The sequence below is a fragment of the Carassius carassius genome, chromosome 24, assembly GCF_963082965.1.
Source record: "Carassius carassius chromosome 24, fCarCar2.1, whole genome shotgun sequence".
Classification (NCBI taxonomy): domain Eukaryota; kingdom Metazoa; phylum Chordata; class Actinopteri; order Cypriniformes; family Cyprinidae; genus Carassius; species Carassius carassius.
Genome location: NC_081778.1, coordinates 27,730,218 through 27,747,677, shown reverse-complemented (window position 1 = coordinate 27,747,677; position 17,460 = coordinate 27,730,218). Strand labels below are relative to the sequence as shown.

Sequence of the window (17,460 nt, the reverse complement as noted above, 5' to 3'; positions counted from 1 at the left end):
AGTAGTCAGGATCTTCGGCTGCAGAAAGATCTATTCAATGCATTTCTCCCATCGCTGATGGTAAAGTCAGACGAATATGGGAAAATGCTCATTTGCGCAGCGATAAGATGAAAGACACATCCCTTTAGCCTCGTTTGACTCTGTGCAGGAAATCATTCATTAATGTTTGTTAAGTATGACAATCTAGGCAGGCCAGATCTACATACTCCAGACGGCATCGCATGGAGAGATAACGCAGGCCAGCAGCAGCCAGAAGAGAGCACAGCCAGTTCCTGTAATGATGGGGAATTTATGGGCCTTTAAAGAGATAGTGCTGAGGTCTTCCACTAATCACACACTCCACCGGGGTGATGGGTGGGATTTCGCTGGGTTAAAGTATTTCCCTTTTTTCTCGTCCATCCTAGAGGCATTTGCATATATATATTTTGTTATATAATAATATATTTTATATATATAAAGTTTCTGAAAGCTGCATGCCACTGCAGATTATTGAGCGGAAAAGCAAAACTGCGGACTTTGTTTGAGTATTTGTTGTACAGCTGTCTCTAGTTTTACAGGAAAATCTGTTTATTTAACAGCAGTTCACTTTATAAATTCCTCAATTACCACTGCTTTAAATGGAGGGGAAATATTGGCTCCCTAAGTGGCCACCCATCATCAAGCATAACAAAATTAGCACTTAATCTTCAAAACGCACAGGATACATAATTCAAAAGTTCCCATTATTAGAAAACAACGAGGTAATTTTGTTTTACAATTATTTAATAGCTAGAGCCAGTTTTTCTGTTTTTGCTCAAACTAAAGAAGTATTTTGCTTTATAAAATGTACAGTGTACACAGAGGGAACACACATGGGTAAATTACTAACAACAGACACTTCCAGGTTTATTGGAAAATAATTTTGATGCTCTTGATAAGCGGATACCCAAAACCCTCACAAAAGTACATGGTACAATAATAGCATCAGATACAGGACCATGGTACTAAAGTGAGCATAAAAAGCTCTCCAGAACTCATTTTACTTCATAATCTGATGTTTTCTGGGAATAAAACCTGTTGTTCAATGACAAAACAAATTGAGTAGATCCTTTGGGAATTGATTGGATTATAAAAAGAGGGAGTTAAAACAAAATAAAATAGAAAAATGCACAATTTTAAATTTTTATGATTTCTATATCTATAGATTTCTATTTCTATATCTATTTTTATATTCCAGCATGGTACTATATATGTAGTGCAAAATATTATATGCATATGACAAGTGAAAAATATATTTTCAATTAGGGCAATAAAACATTTATTATATGTAGTCTATTTTTTAGCCACATTGTTTTACCATTAGCATATAGAATTAGTGTTTTTTTTTTTAAGAATGCTGAATGCTTTCTTTTTTTTTGCATTTCCTGCACAAATACTGTGTTATATGTGAATCTTTCTGTGGCCTTCTGTGTGTAAGGGGTCATTCACAATCTAGACTAAATATTCGTCTGTTTGATCTTTCTGTCACTCTCTCTCCGTTTGTCGGGATTAGAAAGCTCAGATCTCCTTAAAATCACCCTCACCAGATTGACATTTTCAAGGGCTTCCTTGGTAGAACAATGCTGAGAGGAAGAGAAAAGCCAATATGACTTTGTGTCTACCTTGCTGCAGGAGCTGTTTGTGGAAATCGCCTATAAGCTTATTGACCCGCATGCATGTCACTGCCATTACACAGAACAGAGGAGCTGTTTTTTTTTGATTGGCTGATTTCTCAATGTCTGACATATGCATGCATGGTTGAATGCACACATGCAAACAACATCTTGGCACTCCAGATCAATCTTGCCATTCTCTTTTTCTTTTTTAGACCAGTGAGCAGAAGGGCTGTAAACCTTATGTCTGACCCACCTCATTAGACAGGGATTTAAACTCTGCTTCAAACACTAGTGACCTGCCACAATGTCCACTGTACAAAGCATACTACAAAGACAGCTACTTTCCTAGGCAGCACCCTAATTTTCACAACTGACTGATTTGAAATGCTTTTCACAAGCAGCAATTCATTCGATGGTCACTCACTCACAATCATACAAAAGGCTTTGGCAAGTACATAGTTAATTCCAATTCTATTATAGGCATTAGCATGTTGCTAAGGTAATGACTCACTGTTCTAATTACAATAGAAAACAAATAGCACATAAATATTGGATTTAATTTGATATTTTATACTTTAAACTTAGCATAGTGTACTACGAATATTGTTGGTTCTTATGATAAATTGCTTGTGATACTGCAGATTTGTAAGATGTGTTGGATAAAAGTATCTGCTAAATGGATAAATGTAAAGGTAAGATTGGACTTTGTTTTTTAAAGGATTGCGAATATGAAACTGTCTGACCGATGAAGTATGAAATTGATTTTGTGAAAAAAAAAATCATTATGAGTGCATATATATTTTTCTAGCATATATATATATATATATATAAACTACAGTGTAATGTCCCTTTATGTCAAAAACTATACATCAATTGAATCAATTAATTAATTATTTCTCTTTTTCTCTTCTAAATTAACCGTTACTTCACCGGTTCCCTTCTAAGTTAACTATTACTTTTAAATTAAAAATTAATGTCAAATACACAGTAAATTATATTTTAATATAATATTGTAATTTAAATACAAAAATCTTGTCATTTATTTTTGGTCCAATAAATCCAGCCTTTGTGAGCATAAAAACAAAAAAAAATAAACAAAACAATTTAATTTAATTTTACATTACAACGATCTTGTCACACTGTTTCATGCTGTAATGTTCAACAATTAAAGACAAATCTTTATACTTTTTCAAAATCACTTTCTAGCTAACTATCTAGCTTGTTCTGCTCTAACATTTATTATGGTTGCACTGCTTGTATTTTTTTTTTCTTCTTTTTAATAATTTGCCTCCGCTTATATTATTCTGATTTGTAAGTCACTTTGGATGAAAGTGTCTGCTAAAATGAATCAATTTAGAATTGGAATGTTGGAGGTGAATATCTGGGGCATTTTTGCCCTGAACCCTGGTTCATTTCTGACCCTGTTATTTATGCCTGCTGAGAGATGGATACAAAATGCATGCAAGAGTGACAAAGAAACTCAAAGGAATGCAAAAATATAGGCAAGATGTTGAAGAAATAAAGTGTATGCGACTTCTGACTTGGGATTTTAAAAAACATCACAAGTATATTCTGTTGCATGTCAGTGTTCTTCATTTTATGCAGGTCATTTCTTTTGCACTGTACAGTACCTGCTTGGCACAATGTTTTCCCGGTGGATTCCCTCTATGTTCCTGAAAGAAACTTCAACAAGTAGCTGTGACACTTGTTCCCTGCGAGGTTGCCTGGGCGATTGTGTGCATTGCAAAGGGTGTTATATAGAAGGCAGAAAATCTTTAATCACTGCTTAATTAACAAATCATGTTGTAGCTTCATTTCCTGAGCAGTAATTAAACAGTTCCAAGACGTTTCGTTACAGGGCTTAACATGTTCGCCGGAGATCAAGGTAGAGCCTTTAATGTTATCTCGCTGCCTTCCTAAACTCGCTACACTGGAAAGGAACTGTTGATATTGCCCTTTGTTATCCTTATGGTAATGCTCAATGAGTATGCTAAGGAGCTTCTCAAGACCTGACAATACAAATAGTGAAGCACATTTTAGTGGGAGAGTGAGGAGGACAGCTTCCATTGCAGGAAAATAGGTCAGAATGACCTCATGTGCAGTAAGTAGGGCAGCGTGGCCCTCTCCTCTCGCCTGGGTGTGCAGAGGCAAGCAAGAAGCTGCGATCCTTTTGGCCATGTTTACTGCCTGCCTTTGATGTGAACCACGTCTTAACTGGCTTAAACACACCGTGACGAGAGAATTTGATCTTTAGATTAACCCATCCGGATGGACCAGTGTGTGTTTGAGGACCATGGTGAAGGCCGTTCCGCCGTGTTAGAGGGTCGCTGAGAGAGTCTGAAGTATCAAGTGACATATGAAGTTCAGACAAAATTTAGACAAAATTCTATTAAATGTACAATCACAAATATGTGATTTCTTTATTGTTTTTTTTAGGGGAGGAAAACGGCAACAGAGAAATAGGAGAGACAGAGATGGAAACAGACAGTGAGAAGCCCAGACACCCCCCTCTGGAGCAAGAGGAATGGGACGGTCCAAGTAAGTGCATCATCTGATTGCGTTAAATTGCACGTGTTTGTTACATAACCATGAATTTTGACTATATGTCTCATAATTGTGACTTTATATGTCCAATTCTCACTTAACATTCATTAACTGTACAGACAATATATTGTCTCACTTATTATTTCCTTTTGTATGGAAACCTTTTTCAGATTGACAATGAGGGACAAGAAAGACTAATTTTGTGACATTGTCAACAGCAACTTTTAAACCAAAAGACATGGGCTTTTTGTCCAGATCGGTTGACTTTGAGGTCATCTATTAGTGTACTCCCAAACATTGACAAAATTAAGTTTTAACCACTGATATTTTAATATTCTTAAAGTACTATAGTATTACAGTTTTTTTTTAATTACTTTTCATTTTTGTATTTTCAGTATTTTTCACAGTTTATATTTGTAATTTCTTAGCTAGATTCTTTTTTATTTACTAGTTTACTAGACTAACCAAAAATCTATTGACTATGTTAAAAAGAACAAACACTTTGATGTCATGTCACAATTGTGAATCAATTTAAATCAAAAGTACACTTAAAAATAAACGTTCCAAACGAGGTGTTTTCCATAGAGGAACAATGTTGGGTTCTCCACAAAAACTTTGAGTGAACAGTTCTTAAAAGGACCTTTTTTTTCATGTGCAGAACATTTTTATAACATAAACCTTTTGTGAACCTTCATTTTAAAGAGTGTAGGTTCTAAAAAGACAAGTTATTTATTAAACATTTAAGTATTTCTGTGAAAAGTCGGAAGTATGAGAAATAAAGAACACTTGTAGCTTTCGTTTTTGAATGATGGGCTTGTGCGCGTCATCGTGGATTGGTGACCATCTCCTAGAGTCTTTCTACACCCCAAAAGCTTTCTGATTTTATACAGTATGCTGGAGAACAGAAATATCAGAGAGGAAAACCAGTGTGCAGTGCCCCTCTGATATCATACTCAGTCCTGAAGGTCCAATCCAGCACATAACCATTCCTGGCCCTCCTTTTTACCATTTAGCCCATTAGCTAGCGGCCAGTAATCACTTGTAATCGGCTCATTATGACACGTTTTAAATGAATCCATCTGGGATCAGGGGATTTCAGACGCTCAATAGCAGGACATCTAAAGATATCCTTGACAAGGCCACCCGACAGAGGTAAAACTCTCGACTGCTTCTGAAGACTTAAAGAGCTCTTGAATTACGGAGAGCGTATTTTTCTAACTTTTGTTGAATTGTGATGTGGGGATCTGCTTTTGATCACAGTCTCATTGTATTAGCATACAAAGCAGTGACTGTGTTACTAAGGAAAGAAGGCAACATGGTGCACAGTACCATTTACTAACCTTTTTGTGCTTGCTTTTTAGCATGCTATCTACTTCCATGGTTGTTAGTGCACAATGCATGATATATTTTATGAAATGAGGAGATTATTATGTAATCTTTAAACTGAATGAAAGACCTGTGTTTCTCTCACAGAAAATCTTAGACTGAATGTCTGAGCTTTATATATATATATATATATATATATATATATATATATATACATACACACACACACACACACACACACACACACACACACACACACACGCACACGCACACACATCCAGTAGTTTTCTTGAAATATATCACTTAAGTCATATATACTAGTATATGCACTATATTCTTTCATTATATGGAAAAAAGCAGCATGAATATTCCGCAGATGTTTCCTTTTATCTTCTACAAAAGAAACTAAGTCATACAGATTTGGAGTGACGTGAGGGGGAGAAAATGATGACAGAATTTTCTAGTTATGGATAGTTATCCATCCCTTCAGGCTTCAGCAGAAAGCACACAACAGACATAAAAACAGATATCTTTTATTTTCCAAGAATCTCGCCTTACCATGTAGATTTTCCCTCGCCGTCTCTCAGAAAAAAAAACAGTTTTATCTGTCTTTTTGCACTTCTTTAAAGTCACTTCATCAAAGTGATGGATAATACATCCAACAAGATAGCAACGGCAGCAATTACTGTTCAACCCTAGCATCACATCGCAGAATACACAAAATATGATTCCCCTTTTAATGCATATGACCTCCAGAATTTATTGCAGGTACGTACAATTATAAGAAAGTGGATTTTGGCAAGTTAGCACCGGCGAGCCCCCTGGGGTATGTATTTTATATGGACAGCAAATCAGAGTTATAAGCACCTATCAGATAATGCATTTATCATTAAACTTCACATTTGCATTTCAATCTGGAAAGGAAATGAGAATTGGCAGCGTAAGATAAGAGCGGTAGGGATAACAGTAATAAACGGTCCCTGTGATCAGCCAGGGGGTCAGAAACTAAACGATCAGGGCAAGCACATACAAAAAGAGGCATCATAGACCAGTTAAGACTTTCCAGATAAAAATGCAGAGCTTTAAACTCCTGTTTAAAAACACATGGGGCTAATCAGCCCAATGTCTCTCTGATTATCTATCCTGTAATGCTGAGAGAGAGAGAGAGAATTCCCTCCGTGTTTGTTTAGAATTAATGATTTTTGTTGGTCGTGTCACTCATCTGTGAAAGTATCACACACAAAAAAAACATGTTCGATTACGACACTAGAATTTAAAATTTTCTAATGGAAATGTGAGTGGTGCTTGAGGTCTCCAGATATGGTTTGAGTGTAAGTCTAAGGGGTTCTTTTCACCTGTTTTGTCACCTGCTTGGTTGAAAATTGTAAATCTTATCTTTTAGAAAAAGAAACATACAAAAAGCTGCATGATTTCTGGTTTCAGGTTTGGAGCATAAATGGAGCAGGGCATGTGACATGTTGAAGTTCAATATTTTGTGTCAGAGGTTTGTTATTAAATGCTAAGTGTATGCACGGTTGCCTTAGCAAACTCTGCTAACTAGTCTGAAATCAGTCGATAAGTTGGTGTTATAGTTTCTGTTTGTTTAGTGATGCACGATACTGTACATTTACAGTTATCCAACTACTATCAGACATTTTTTATTATTATTTAATGCCATTCCTAGCATATTTCAGCTAATTTTTTTTTTTTTTTTTTAATTCTACATTTATTTATTTTTACTTTTGTCACCATGTAACTCTCACTTATGAAAGTTTTTCTTTAAAAACATTGATTATTTAATAACAGTTAAATACTATAACATTTTATAAATAATTTGTATAAATAAATTAAAATAACTACTTATTCTCTGTAGAGTATATATACACGCTCTCTGGCTACTTTATTAGGTACAGCTGTTCAATTGCTTGGTAACACAAATTGCTAATCAACCAATCACATGACAGCACCTCGATGGGCTCACCAAAATTGAACTATAGAAGATTGGAAAACTGTTGTCTGGTCGATTTCTGCTGCGACATTCAGATGGTAGGGTCAGAATTTGGCGTAAAGAACATGAAAGCATGGATCCATCCTCACTATTTACTATCACTGTTTTTTAAATAAATGTTCTTTAATATTTAAATTAATAGTTTTTCAAATTCTAATTATACAGAATTGTAATTCTGGCGCATCCCTATTATCGTTCTGAAAATGTTTTTAAATTAAATTAATTAATACACAACATCAAAGAAAGAAACGTCTGTGTTCATGGTGTTACCCATCTTCAGTGAAAACACAAAATGAAGTTCTTTTCAGAATATCCAAGTTATAAAAGTAGATGGTGACTTATACTGTTAATCTGAATCCTGACAGTATAAAATAGTTAAAAAAAAGAACAATAATCACCATAAAAGAACCATGAAAGTATTCCATATGAATCGTGTGCTATATTCCTGGTCTTCTGAAGTCATACGATAGCTTTGTATGAGGATCAGACTGACATTTAAGACGTTATTTGCCTCCAGCTCTCAAATTTCATTCAAGCGACATGAGGGTGCGTAGATACTGACAGAATTTTCATTTTTGCCTGAACTATCCCTTTTAATCTAGTTTGTCAGATTCATCTCAATGCTGAATTCCATATTTACCTCCTGCCCATGATCTCTCTGATAGCGCCGACGGTTGCTAATGCTGCTGATAATCTTGTTACATTACACAGATACAATCTTTTCTACATGCCCCATTCACTCCTCACAGAGACATTACTGTCAAACTCCAGCAGGAGTGTGGATTTCTGGCAAAATAGAATGCAAATGAGAAAATCGCCCAACAGGAAACAACCCTCTCAGAATACAGGATATGACATCGCTCACGCAGCTGCCTCACTGTCTCTCGAGGAGCTGTACAGTGGACATTAATCTCTGCACATTATAACCACATTCACTTTCATGTCATGTCTCCTTCTGAAAGGCCATTTCCCTCTTTCATTCCTCCCATTGTGTTGGAAAAATCAGATGGGCATGTTATAATTTAAATAAAGATGGGAATCACAGCATCAAATATGAACATCTCAAATGGCATGACTTCCTGTTCACAGCGATTAAAAGCAAATTTATTTAGTTTAAGAGACTACCTTGTCATCACTTTATTTATTTAATTTTTTGGACTACTTTTTTAATGTTCAAATCTGGACTCTTTGTTATTCCCCGGCTTAAGTTAAAATGCATGATTACGGTCGGAAACAGATCATTCTTAATTGTTAAGTGCGAACAGGATATTTAATAGAGACTACATCAAGAGAAGGACAGTAGCTTAATGAAGAGGCTCGCACAGGTATCCTCCTGCTTTAAGAATCTTTATCAACCATTTCCAAGATGAGCTTTAGGTATAAAAATGGCAGAAGTTCACAAGATTCAATGTTAAGGGGGTCACAAATCATTATATTATTTACTATTTCGAATTTTATATATATATATATATATATATATATATATATATATATATATATATATATATATATATAAAATTCTAAATATTGAATATATATGTATGTGTGTGTATATATATATATATATATATATATATATATATATATATATAAATTCTAAATATTGAATATATATGTGTGTGTATATATATATAAATTCTAAATATTGAATATATATGTATGTGTGTATATATATATATATATATAATTCTAAATATTTTTTATATATATATATATACACGTGTATATATATATATATATATATATATATATATATATATATATATATATATATATATATATATATATATATACATATATACATACATATAAATCATATTGTCTCAAAAACTAGCTAAAATTAAATACAATTTATTTTATTTCATATTACATTTTTTTATATTAATTTTAGTTAACTAAAATGACCATGTACCTGACTGCTATTTTAGTATTTTATTGTAGGTTGTTTATTTTTTCTGTTTTAATTTTAATTTTTTTATTCATTTATTTTTTATTTTGACATTTTTATTAGGATTTTGTTAAGATGTGTGTGTATATATTAGGGGTGTAACGGTACGTGTATTTGTACCGGACCGTTTCAGTACAGGGCTTTCGGTACGGTGCATGTGTGTACCGAATGACCGAATGCAATATTTTGTGTGTGGAACATAGGTACATTTTTGTGTTTCCAAACGAACATATTAAGTGGCGGAAGTCTCCGCGTTCAGCGCAAATCCCGCACTGCAGCTGATTCTAAGGCCGGTGACACACTGGCTGCGTGGCGTGAGCGTGGCGTGAGCGTGGTGTTTCTGCTGCGTGTCAGTTGCGTGACGGCTGCTTCGCGTTTTCTGTGTCTTTACACACCAGAATCGTGCCTGACGCGGCGCTGGCGCCCTGCTACTACTGTAGGTGATATAGAGGGAGACCGCCAACAGACCAAGATCTTGTCTTCACGACAACAATATCTATACTTCCTGTTGAGCATAAATATAAAGCCTACTGATAAAGGACACCGTCAACAGTATTGACGGCAAAATAGACTATGTTTGACAGGTGCAATATGCCAGTGTGTCACCGGCCTAATGTTTTCAAAAGGCATCACGCGAGTGTGAACATCACTACAACTAGGAAAAAAACGATTGTAATTCAAACGCAGCTCCTTTCGGCATTTAAACAGAACTTTGCTCTTAATTCCGATCGGTCCAACGCAATAACAAAATCTGAGCAGGTCTAAAAACTGAAACTGTTGATTCTGCATTTTACATTTTTAAATATGAGCAGGCCTACAAGCTGGGATTGGTAATGCTGCACTGTAATCATAGTTATTTATTTATATTTTTCATTATATTTTATATGATATTGGTTTGAGACTGAGAGTATTTTTATTTAGTGGAAAACTTTGCAGTAGTATTTTATTTCTTATTCTTTTTTTATTTTAAAATATGTTATTAAAAAGTATTTAAAATAAGTGTAAACAAATTGTTAAAAAAAGTTTATAGTAATAAACAACCTGCAGTTTAATTTTTGCATTTCTTTCCCTTACTGTACCGAAAATGAACCGAACCGTGACTTTAAAACCGAGGTACGTACAGAACCGTGATTTTTGCGTACTGTTACACCCCTAATATATATATATATATATAATATAGTTTTATGGTTATTTCGTTATTTTTGTTTTAGTTTTGCTTATTTTACTGCATCAATATAAACTAAATGGAAATAATAAATGTTGCCTTAGCAACTAACTGAAATAAAATCAATTAAAAATGTTTTATTATCATTTATTTTATTTCATATTAAATCATGAAAAATTACTATAATTACTAACATTTTGTGTTGCTTATAAGTGATTACTAATGAAAATAGCAAAGCTAACTCAGTAATATGTTTGTGATTCTCATTCATGCCCATGCACTGACTCAGATTTTTCATCTCTTCTTTCCAAAGTGTGTTTTCCATTGTTTGAACCTACTGAATAAGTCAGTGCTTTGAGTCTGAACCAGACACACGTGTGAATGACTTAACGTAGTTGAGTGTATGATTCACTGCCTCATTCAGAACACAGAAAAAGAGAGTTTTCACCTCCTGCTACACTACAGAGACAACCAGCAGAAGATATCTAATCAGTGAACCGATCCAAAGATTCAAGACACTTGGATGAATCAAAATGGTCAAAGAGAGCAGTTGAGAAATGGTAATGAAAATATACACTATGACAATTATTGGCACAGAAAAAAAAAAAAAAAAATATATATATATATATATATATATATATAATGTAACCCTTATAAGCGCTTCAGTTCCACAAAAGTTCACTTAAACGTTCTTTAGTCGGTAAGCTTGTTCTGTCAAGGCAGGAGAGCGTCCCTGAGATTAAAGGAACATCCACTCTCAGCTCATAAAGGCGATGTTCTGTTATCTGCTTCTCTATCTCCTCCATTCTCTCTAGTCATGGGCTTCTATTTATTAGTGGTAATAGCCTGTTTTGTTAATTATCATGGATGTCTTTGATACATATCTTGACACACTCCTTGAGGCATAAAGAAAGTGCATGTGCAGGAACAGAGAGGGAAGGAAGCTTTTAAGCATTAATGAACTTCTTTTTTTTGTACTTATCACTATGTCTGCCCTTAAATAGAAGCATTTAACTTTCGATTATATTTTGAGTTATATTGAGGAAAACACATTTTGGTCTCTCTTGTATTAAATTTTAATACTGCTGATATTTTTTATATGTAATATTAAAAAAGTGTATGTTTATTTATCATATATTCATTTTAATTTTAGTATGTGTGTGTGTTTGTGTGTGTATTAACTTTTAAATGACCTTTATTTTATATTGTGTTTATTTATTTATTTATTTTGACCTTTTTTACTATTATATATTATATATTCTGAGAATGCATGAGCGTCCAATGAGCATTGAGCAACCCTCAGCTGGATCCAATCACTTTGAGGACTGACACACCTCCTCATGGGCGGCTCTCTAAGCTCAGCAGTGCCTGTCATGCACCGTCGTTTTTTGGATATGCCAGCTGTACCTGGGCCACGATCCGAACACTGGCAGGTTCTGCTGAAGAAGCCCTGAAGACAGACATGAGCAGGTATCCAGCCACCTTCGCCTCACAGTCAGGAAGCATGTATAGATTCCCTTTTGTCCTCTCAGCCCACCTGTACGTGGAGCTGACACTGTCCGCCCTTGACCTGACCCCCTCACCTGCACCAAACAATAGCCGCTTCGGCTTTAATACACATATGTCATGCTAAGTGAATTTGTGGAGCAGATGGTCATGACAGCATGGCAGGTGCCTTAACAAATGTTTGCATTTGCTGTGCTGCTATTTATATTCAGCGTAAAACACAGCGCCACAAATATTAGAAAAGGCCATTGGGTGTTTTTTTTCAACATGCGTCACAATTACCAACATGTCTTTTTTTTATCTTCCCAGCCCAAAACAAACAGATGGCAGTTATGGGTTCAATGCTAACTGCCTTAGATTTCTGTGCAGAGCTGAAAATATGCAGAGAAAAGAGGGATGAAGGTCTTAAAGGAATAGTTCACCTAAAAATAAATATTTTGTCATCATTTACTTGTATTGTTCCAAACCAGCACGATGGGTTATTTTTTTCCCTTGTAGAGCACAAAAGGACATGTTTATGCTTCTCAGTCTAATGAAAGCAAATAAGGCTTAAAAAATCCCCATCCAGATGTTTTGTATTCAAAGTCTTTTAACTGCAAAATTGACTTCTTAGGTTTTTATTACACTTATTTTGACAAAAAATAAAATTCCTTTAATTGACTCCCCTTTAAACCGCTCAAAACCTGTTTGACTAACTTCTGTGGACCATAAAATTGTTTTGTTTTTTGTTTTGTAATTTGTTTGTTTGTGTTTTGTAAATAAATGTATGTCGTTTTAAGGATTTTTAGATATTTAACATATTTAAAATGAATATTGTTAGATAATGTAAGAAAATGTAAAAACAAAAATGAGACTTGAGCTAATGCAGATGGGTCTATTTTTGTCAAAAAACAAAAATCAAACAAATTTATGTTGGTTACTCACATGAAGGTATCGTATGGCTTTAGAAAACCTGAATAGGATGTACAACTGCTTTTACTAGAATATAGTGCTCCATTTTTGTGAAAGGTTATGGAACAGTCTGTGGTCACTAAAAAAAGAATTGCTGGGTGAATTAACCCTTTAATCGTGCCAGTGATTCAGATTTCAATAACAAACGTTGCAAGAGTTTGCTCCTATAACACATAGACTTCAGTCTGTGTATGTTAACATATTTATCAATGACCTAGAATTCAGGAATTAAACATTCAAATAGCTGCAATCGGCACTCCATTGTCAGACTTGTTCACAGCTTTTAAATGAAATGCTCGAATGCTGGGACTTTCTTATAAACATCCAACCATACCCACAAAGAGATGTTCTGTACAAACCAATCATCAGCATCCAACAACTGACACCTGCTCGTGTCCAGCAACTTGCAAAGTTTCTCATCATTCTCTTTGCATGTGTATCTTTTTTTTTCTAATTATTCACCGAAGTCTGTTAAGTCACGGTGCAGTCCGAGGGGAAGGAGGGGGCCTAGATGCAGATTAGGCTCCTGAAGATGAGGGTCTAAAAGGGATTTAATGGTAGAATGGATTAGAGAAATCCTTGTAACAATGTTAAATAATTATAGTTCCAGTTGAGATCAAAGCAGCATTGATTGAACCCCTCAAGCCTTTAACACAGAGAGGAAAGAGAGAGAGTCTTGGAAAGCAAAGATTGGTAAACTCCTGCTCGGGCCACAGCAGCGTTCGCACATGTGGATTGACGAGAAAAAAGATGTATCCTTTAGGAGAGCTCCGTCTGGCTTTTGTCACTGGAGCTGGAGATCCATTAGAGGGCTGATAACAGCGCAGACGAACTCGTGAAGAAACGTTGTCAGAGGCGCTTGCGCTGATACCTAAGCATTTTAAGACGACTTATAGACAGACCGGAATTTAATGTATGCAAAGCACCAAGTTTGAGCGGAGGCTTTCAGTCGGAGTTGTTTATTTCCCATGTAATCAAGACATTTTGACATGCCTGGCTGCCGCTCATTTTCTGAGCGAGGGTGTCTCGTTCGCTGCTCTCAGCCATCTTACTACAGACTTTCTCTGCTAGTCTCATGCAGATAAGTTGTATTGTGCAAAATCAGATTGTCGTGACAATGTGGCATAGTAGAATTTGGTACTGAATGAGCCGGGTTGTGTAGACGAGGTGGGTCAAAGAATCAATGTATTTAAAAGGTCTAAACAGGGTGCATGTGATTTCTGGTGACTAATACATCAACCCAGTGCATGAATACCCATTTGTGGGCGGCCTTTGTGTTTACTTGGGAGGGAGGAGCTAAGATTTTGTACTTTATTGCCACACACACAGTGGCTGGAATATTGAGCTGATGAAATACACAAGCAGAGATTATCTCGAACTCTTCCCTTGAAGTCTTTAAGTGTCCAGATGCAAATTTCTCTACTGATCCGAGATGTTAAGAGGTTTAAGAGCAATGACTTCATGCTTGTTAGCAATGGAATCAAACAGAAAATGAACTATAGTTCTAGTGAACAAGCTAGAATAATGCTGCACTCTTTTGCACTCACTGTTCAGATATGAATGTAGACTTATGTAGGTTGCTAGGAATTAGTCTGTTTTGTGTTTTTGTTTTCAGCATATCTTTTAGCTGGATTTTCAGTGCCATAGACATGTTTCTAGAAAAATTATATCATTTTCATTATGTCACTTTTTATATAATTCTGAAACAGAACATCTAAAACATCTAAAAGCCTGGAGATAATATTATGTAAGCTATGGCTCATAAATTAACTTACATTTATTATTAATTTTTTGTTAATAATATTCACATTTTTTAAATTAAATATTTTATATAATTTATGTTAAATATGCTGTCATGCTCACAAAGGCTTGATATATTTGATCAAAAATACAGTACCAGCAGTAATAATGTAAAATATTATTGCATTTTAAAATAGCATTTTATTTCAAATGGAAATCTTTTGTAGCTTTTAAATAGTAGTGCGTCTATATATATATTTAATTATAGATTTAATTTATAAAACAGATGGCTCTATGTGATATTTGGGTGAGGGATATTGGAAAACATTATAAAAAAAAGCTGACGGTTAAATAGAAAGTGCATGATTTACATGTGCAGTCAGAATTCTCCAAAGGCTGGGCGGACCTGTTGACAGCTACATGGAATATGGGCAGAATACAAGCAACAGAGGGTGTGCTGTGAGAGGCATCTATATCAAAGCAAACACCCCCCTTTTTTGGAGGAGGAGCAGAAAAACCAAACACACACTCGCTATTCTTCCACAAACCCCAAAATACCTTCATTTACCAATCCAGTCAGGTCATTCATGGAAATCCTTGTGATATCTTCTCAGCAAACACAACAACAACAAATTATTCTTATAATAATAATTATTAATATTGTTATGTGCATCATTGTATTGTTTTTATTATATAAAAGTCTACATGAAACTTTCTTTGTGTGATTGAGTGTGTGTGTGTGTGTGTGTGTGTGTGTGTGTGTGTGTGTGTGTGTGTGTGTGTGTTTTGAAGTATTCAATTATGCAGTTTTCATTGGCATATTAATCATCTTTTCAACAAACAAGTAAGCGTTAATTAAAGCAAAGCATGGATAAAGATGTGTGGCTGGATCATCACTCTGTTTATCATCGCACACAGAGCCAGAGTCAAATAAATTCAGCCTGTGACAACAATTTCAATGTCTGTCCTCTTTTTCATATTTGGAGAGAGGGAGAGAATGAGGAGTTGAGGAATGAGTGTGTTGTCATGGAAGCTCATCTTTTGTAAAGCTTCTTGACTAGAGATGAATTGATTTGTGGTTGGACAGTCATCTGATTTTGTAGAGTTCAGCACAGAGGTAAACTCTTGCTCAGACTGTATTGCTCTTTCATAGCTCGGGAGATTTAAAGGTGTTCTCATGTACCAATGCTTCTATCAGAACGAGGTTCATTCCTACAGATGCCATATTTTTCTAGTTTGGTAATTTAGTAATCAGCAGCAGGATATGATGTCATGCTCTAGATTTGTATTAAAAACTAAATTATATAAATATATATATAGTACAGACCAAAGGTTTGGACACACCTTCTCAAGAGTTTTCTTTATTTTCATGACTATGAAATTTGTAGAGTCACACTGAAGGCATCAAGGGCTATTTGACCAAGAAGGAGAGTGATGGGGTGCTGCGCCAGATGACCTGGCCTCCACAGTCACCGGACCTGAACCCAATCGAGATGGTTTAGGGGTGAGCTGGACCGCAGACAGAAGGCAAAAGGGCCAACAAGTGCTAAGCATCTCTCGGGGAACTCCTTCAAGACTGTTGGAAGACCATTTCAGGTGACTACCTCTTGAAGCTCATCAAGAGAATGCCAAGAGTGTGCGAAGCAGTAATCAAAGCAAAAGGTGGCTACTTTGAAGAACCTACAATATGACATATTTTCAGTTGTTTCACACTTTTTTGTTATGTATATAATTCCATATATAATTCCACATGTGTTAATTCATAGTTTTGATGCCTTCAGTGTGAATCTACAATTTTCATAGTCATGAAAATAAAGAAAAGTCTTTGAATGAGAAGGTGTGTCCAAACTTTTGGTCTGTACTGTATATATATACATATATATGAATATGTATATATATATATATATATATATAATTTACTTACAAATTTGATTAAAGTATAAAAATATTAATATCATTTTTTTATGTTTTTATATTTTTAATCTATGTGTTATATTTATAAAATTAATATTGGTTATTAATGATCAGTTCCGCAAATAATTTTCTATTATTTTAAGAAATTAACTTATTATAGTATTATCTCTCTCTCTCTCTCTCTCTCTCTCTCTCTCTCTCTCTCTCTCTCTCTCTCTCTCTCTCTCTCTCTCTCTCTCTCTGTCTCTCTCTCTCTCTCTCTCTCTCTGTCTCTCTCTCTCTCTCTCTCTCTCTCTGTCTCTGTGTGTGTGTATATATATATATATATATATGTGTGTGTGTGTGTGTGTGTGTGTGTGTGACTGTGTTAAACACAGAAAAGTGTTATTGCACTAAAAAAAAAAATCTGCATGATTTATTAGATGTTTTAAAATTCAGAATGGTTTTAAATGATCAATTATCAGTCTTTGACAAGTGCCTTATTATTATTATTATTATTATTGGTTTTAAAATACTCTTAAAAGCATAAATTGATTTGTCCTGACTTCATATTCACAGCTCATGTGATTGGCTCAAAACAGCCTGCCAGCAGAACTGAGCGCCTGTGAGCAAAGATGGCAGATTTGAAATGGTGCATGTCCACAGGGTCTTGTGCCAGCCGCTCAGCTACCAATGAAATGAATGGAAATGCTACGGATAGATTCCTCCAGGTAATACAGAGCGG

General features: G+C 35.1%; 1 protein-coding gene and 1 long non-coding RNA gene across 4 annotated transcripts in view; both read left to right on the top strand.

Annotated features, from left to right (window-relative positions):
• The window catches only part of LOC132103358 (zinc finger protein ZFPM2-like), a 149,042-nt gene that overhangs the window by 52,439 nt on the left and 79,143 nt on the right, over nt 1-17,460 (top strand). For 2 of the 3 annotated variants that reach the window (XM_059508405.1, XM_059508403.1), the window contains one exon: nt 4,071-4,172. In XM_059508405.1, coding sequence (XP_059364388.1) covers nt 4,071-4,172 — 102 coding nt within the window. Of the gene's footprint in view, nt 1-3,872; nt 3,958-4,070; nt 4,173-17,460 lie in introns of those variants that run through there. The other variant, XM_059508404.1, reaches the window with a different exon arrangement.
• Nucleotides 11,825-15,537, top strand: LOC132103359 (uncharacterized). Its single transcript, XR_009423363.1, has 2 exons — nt 11,825-12,095; nt 15,202-15,537. It is a non-coding gene; the product is annotated as an uncharacterized LOC132103359 (long non-coding RNA).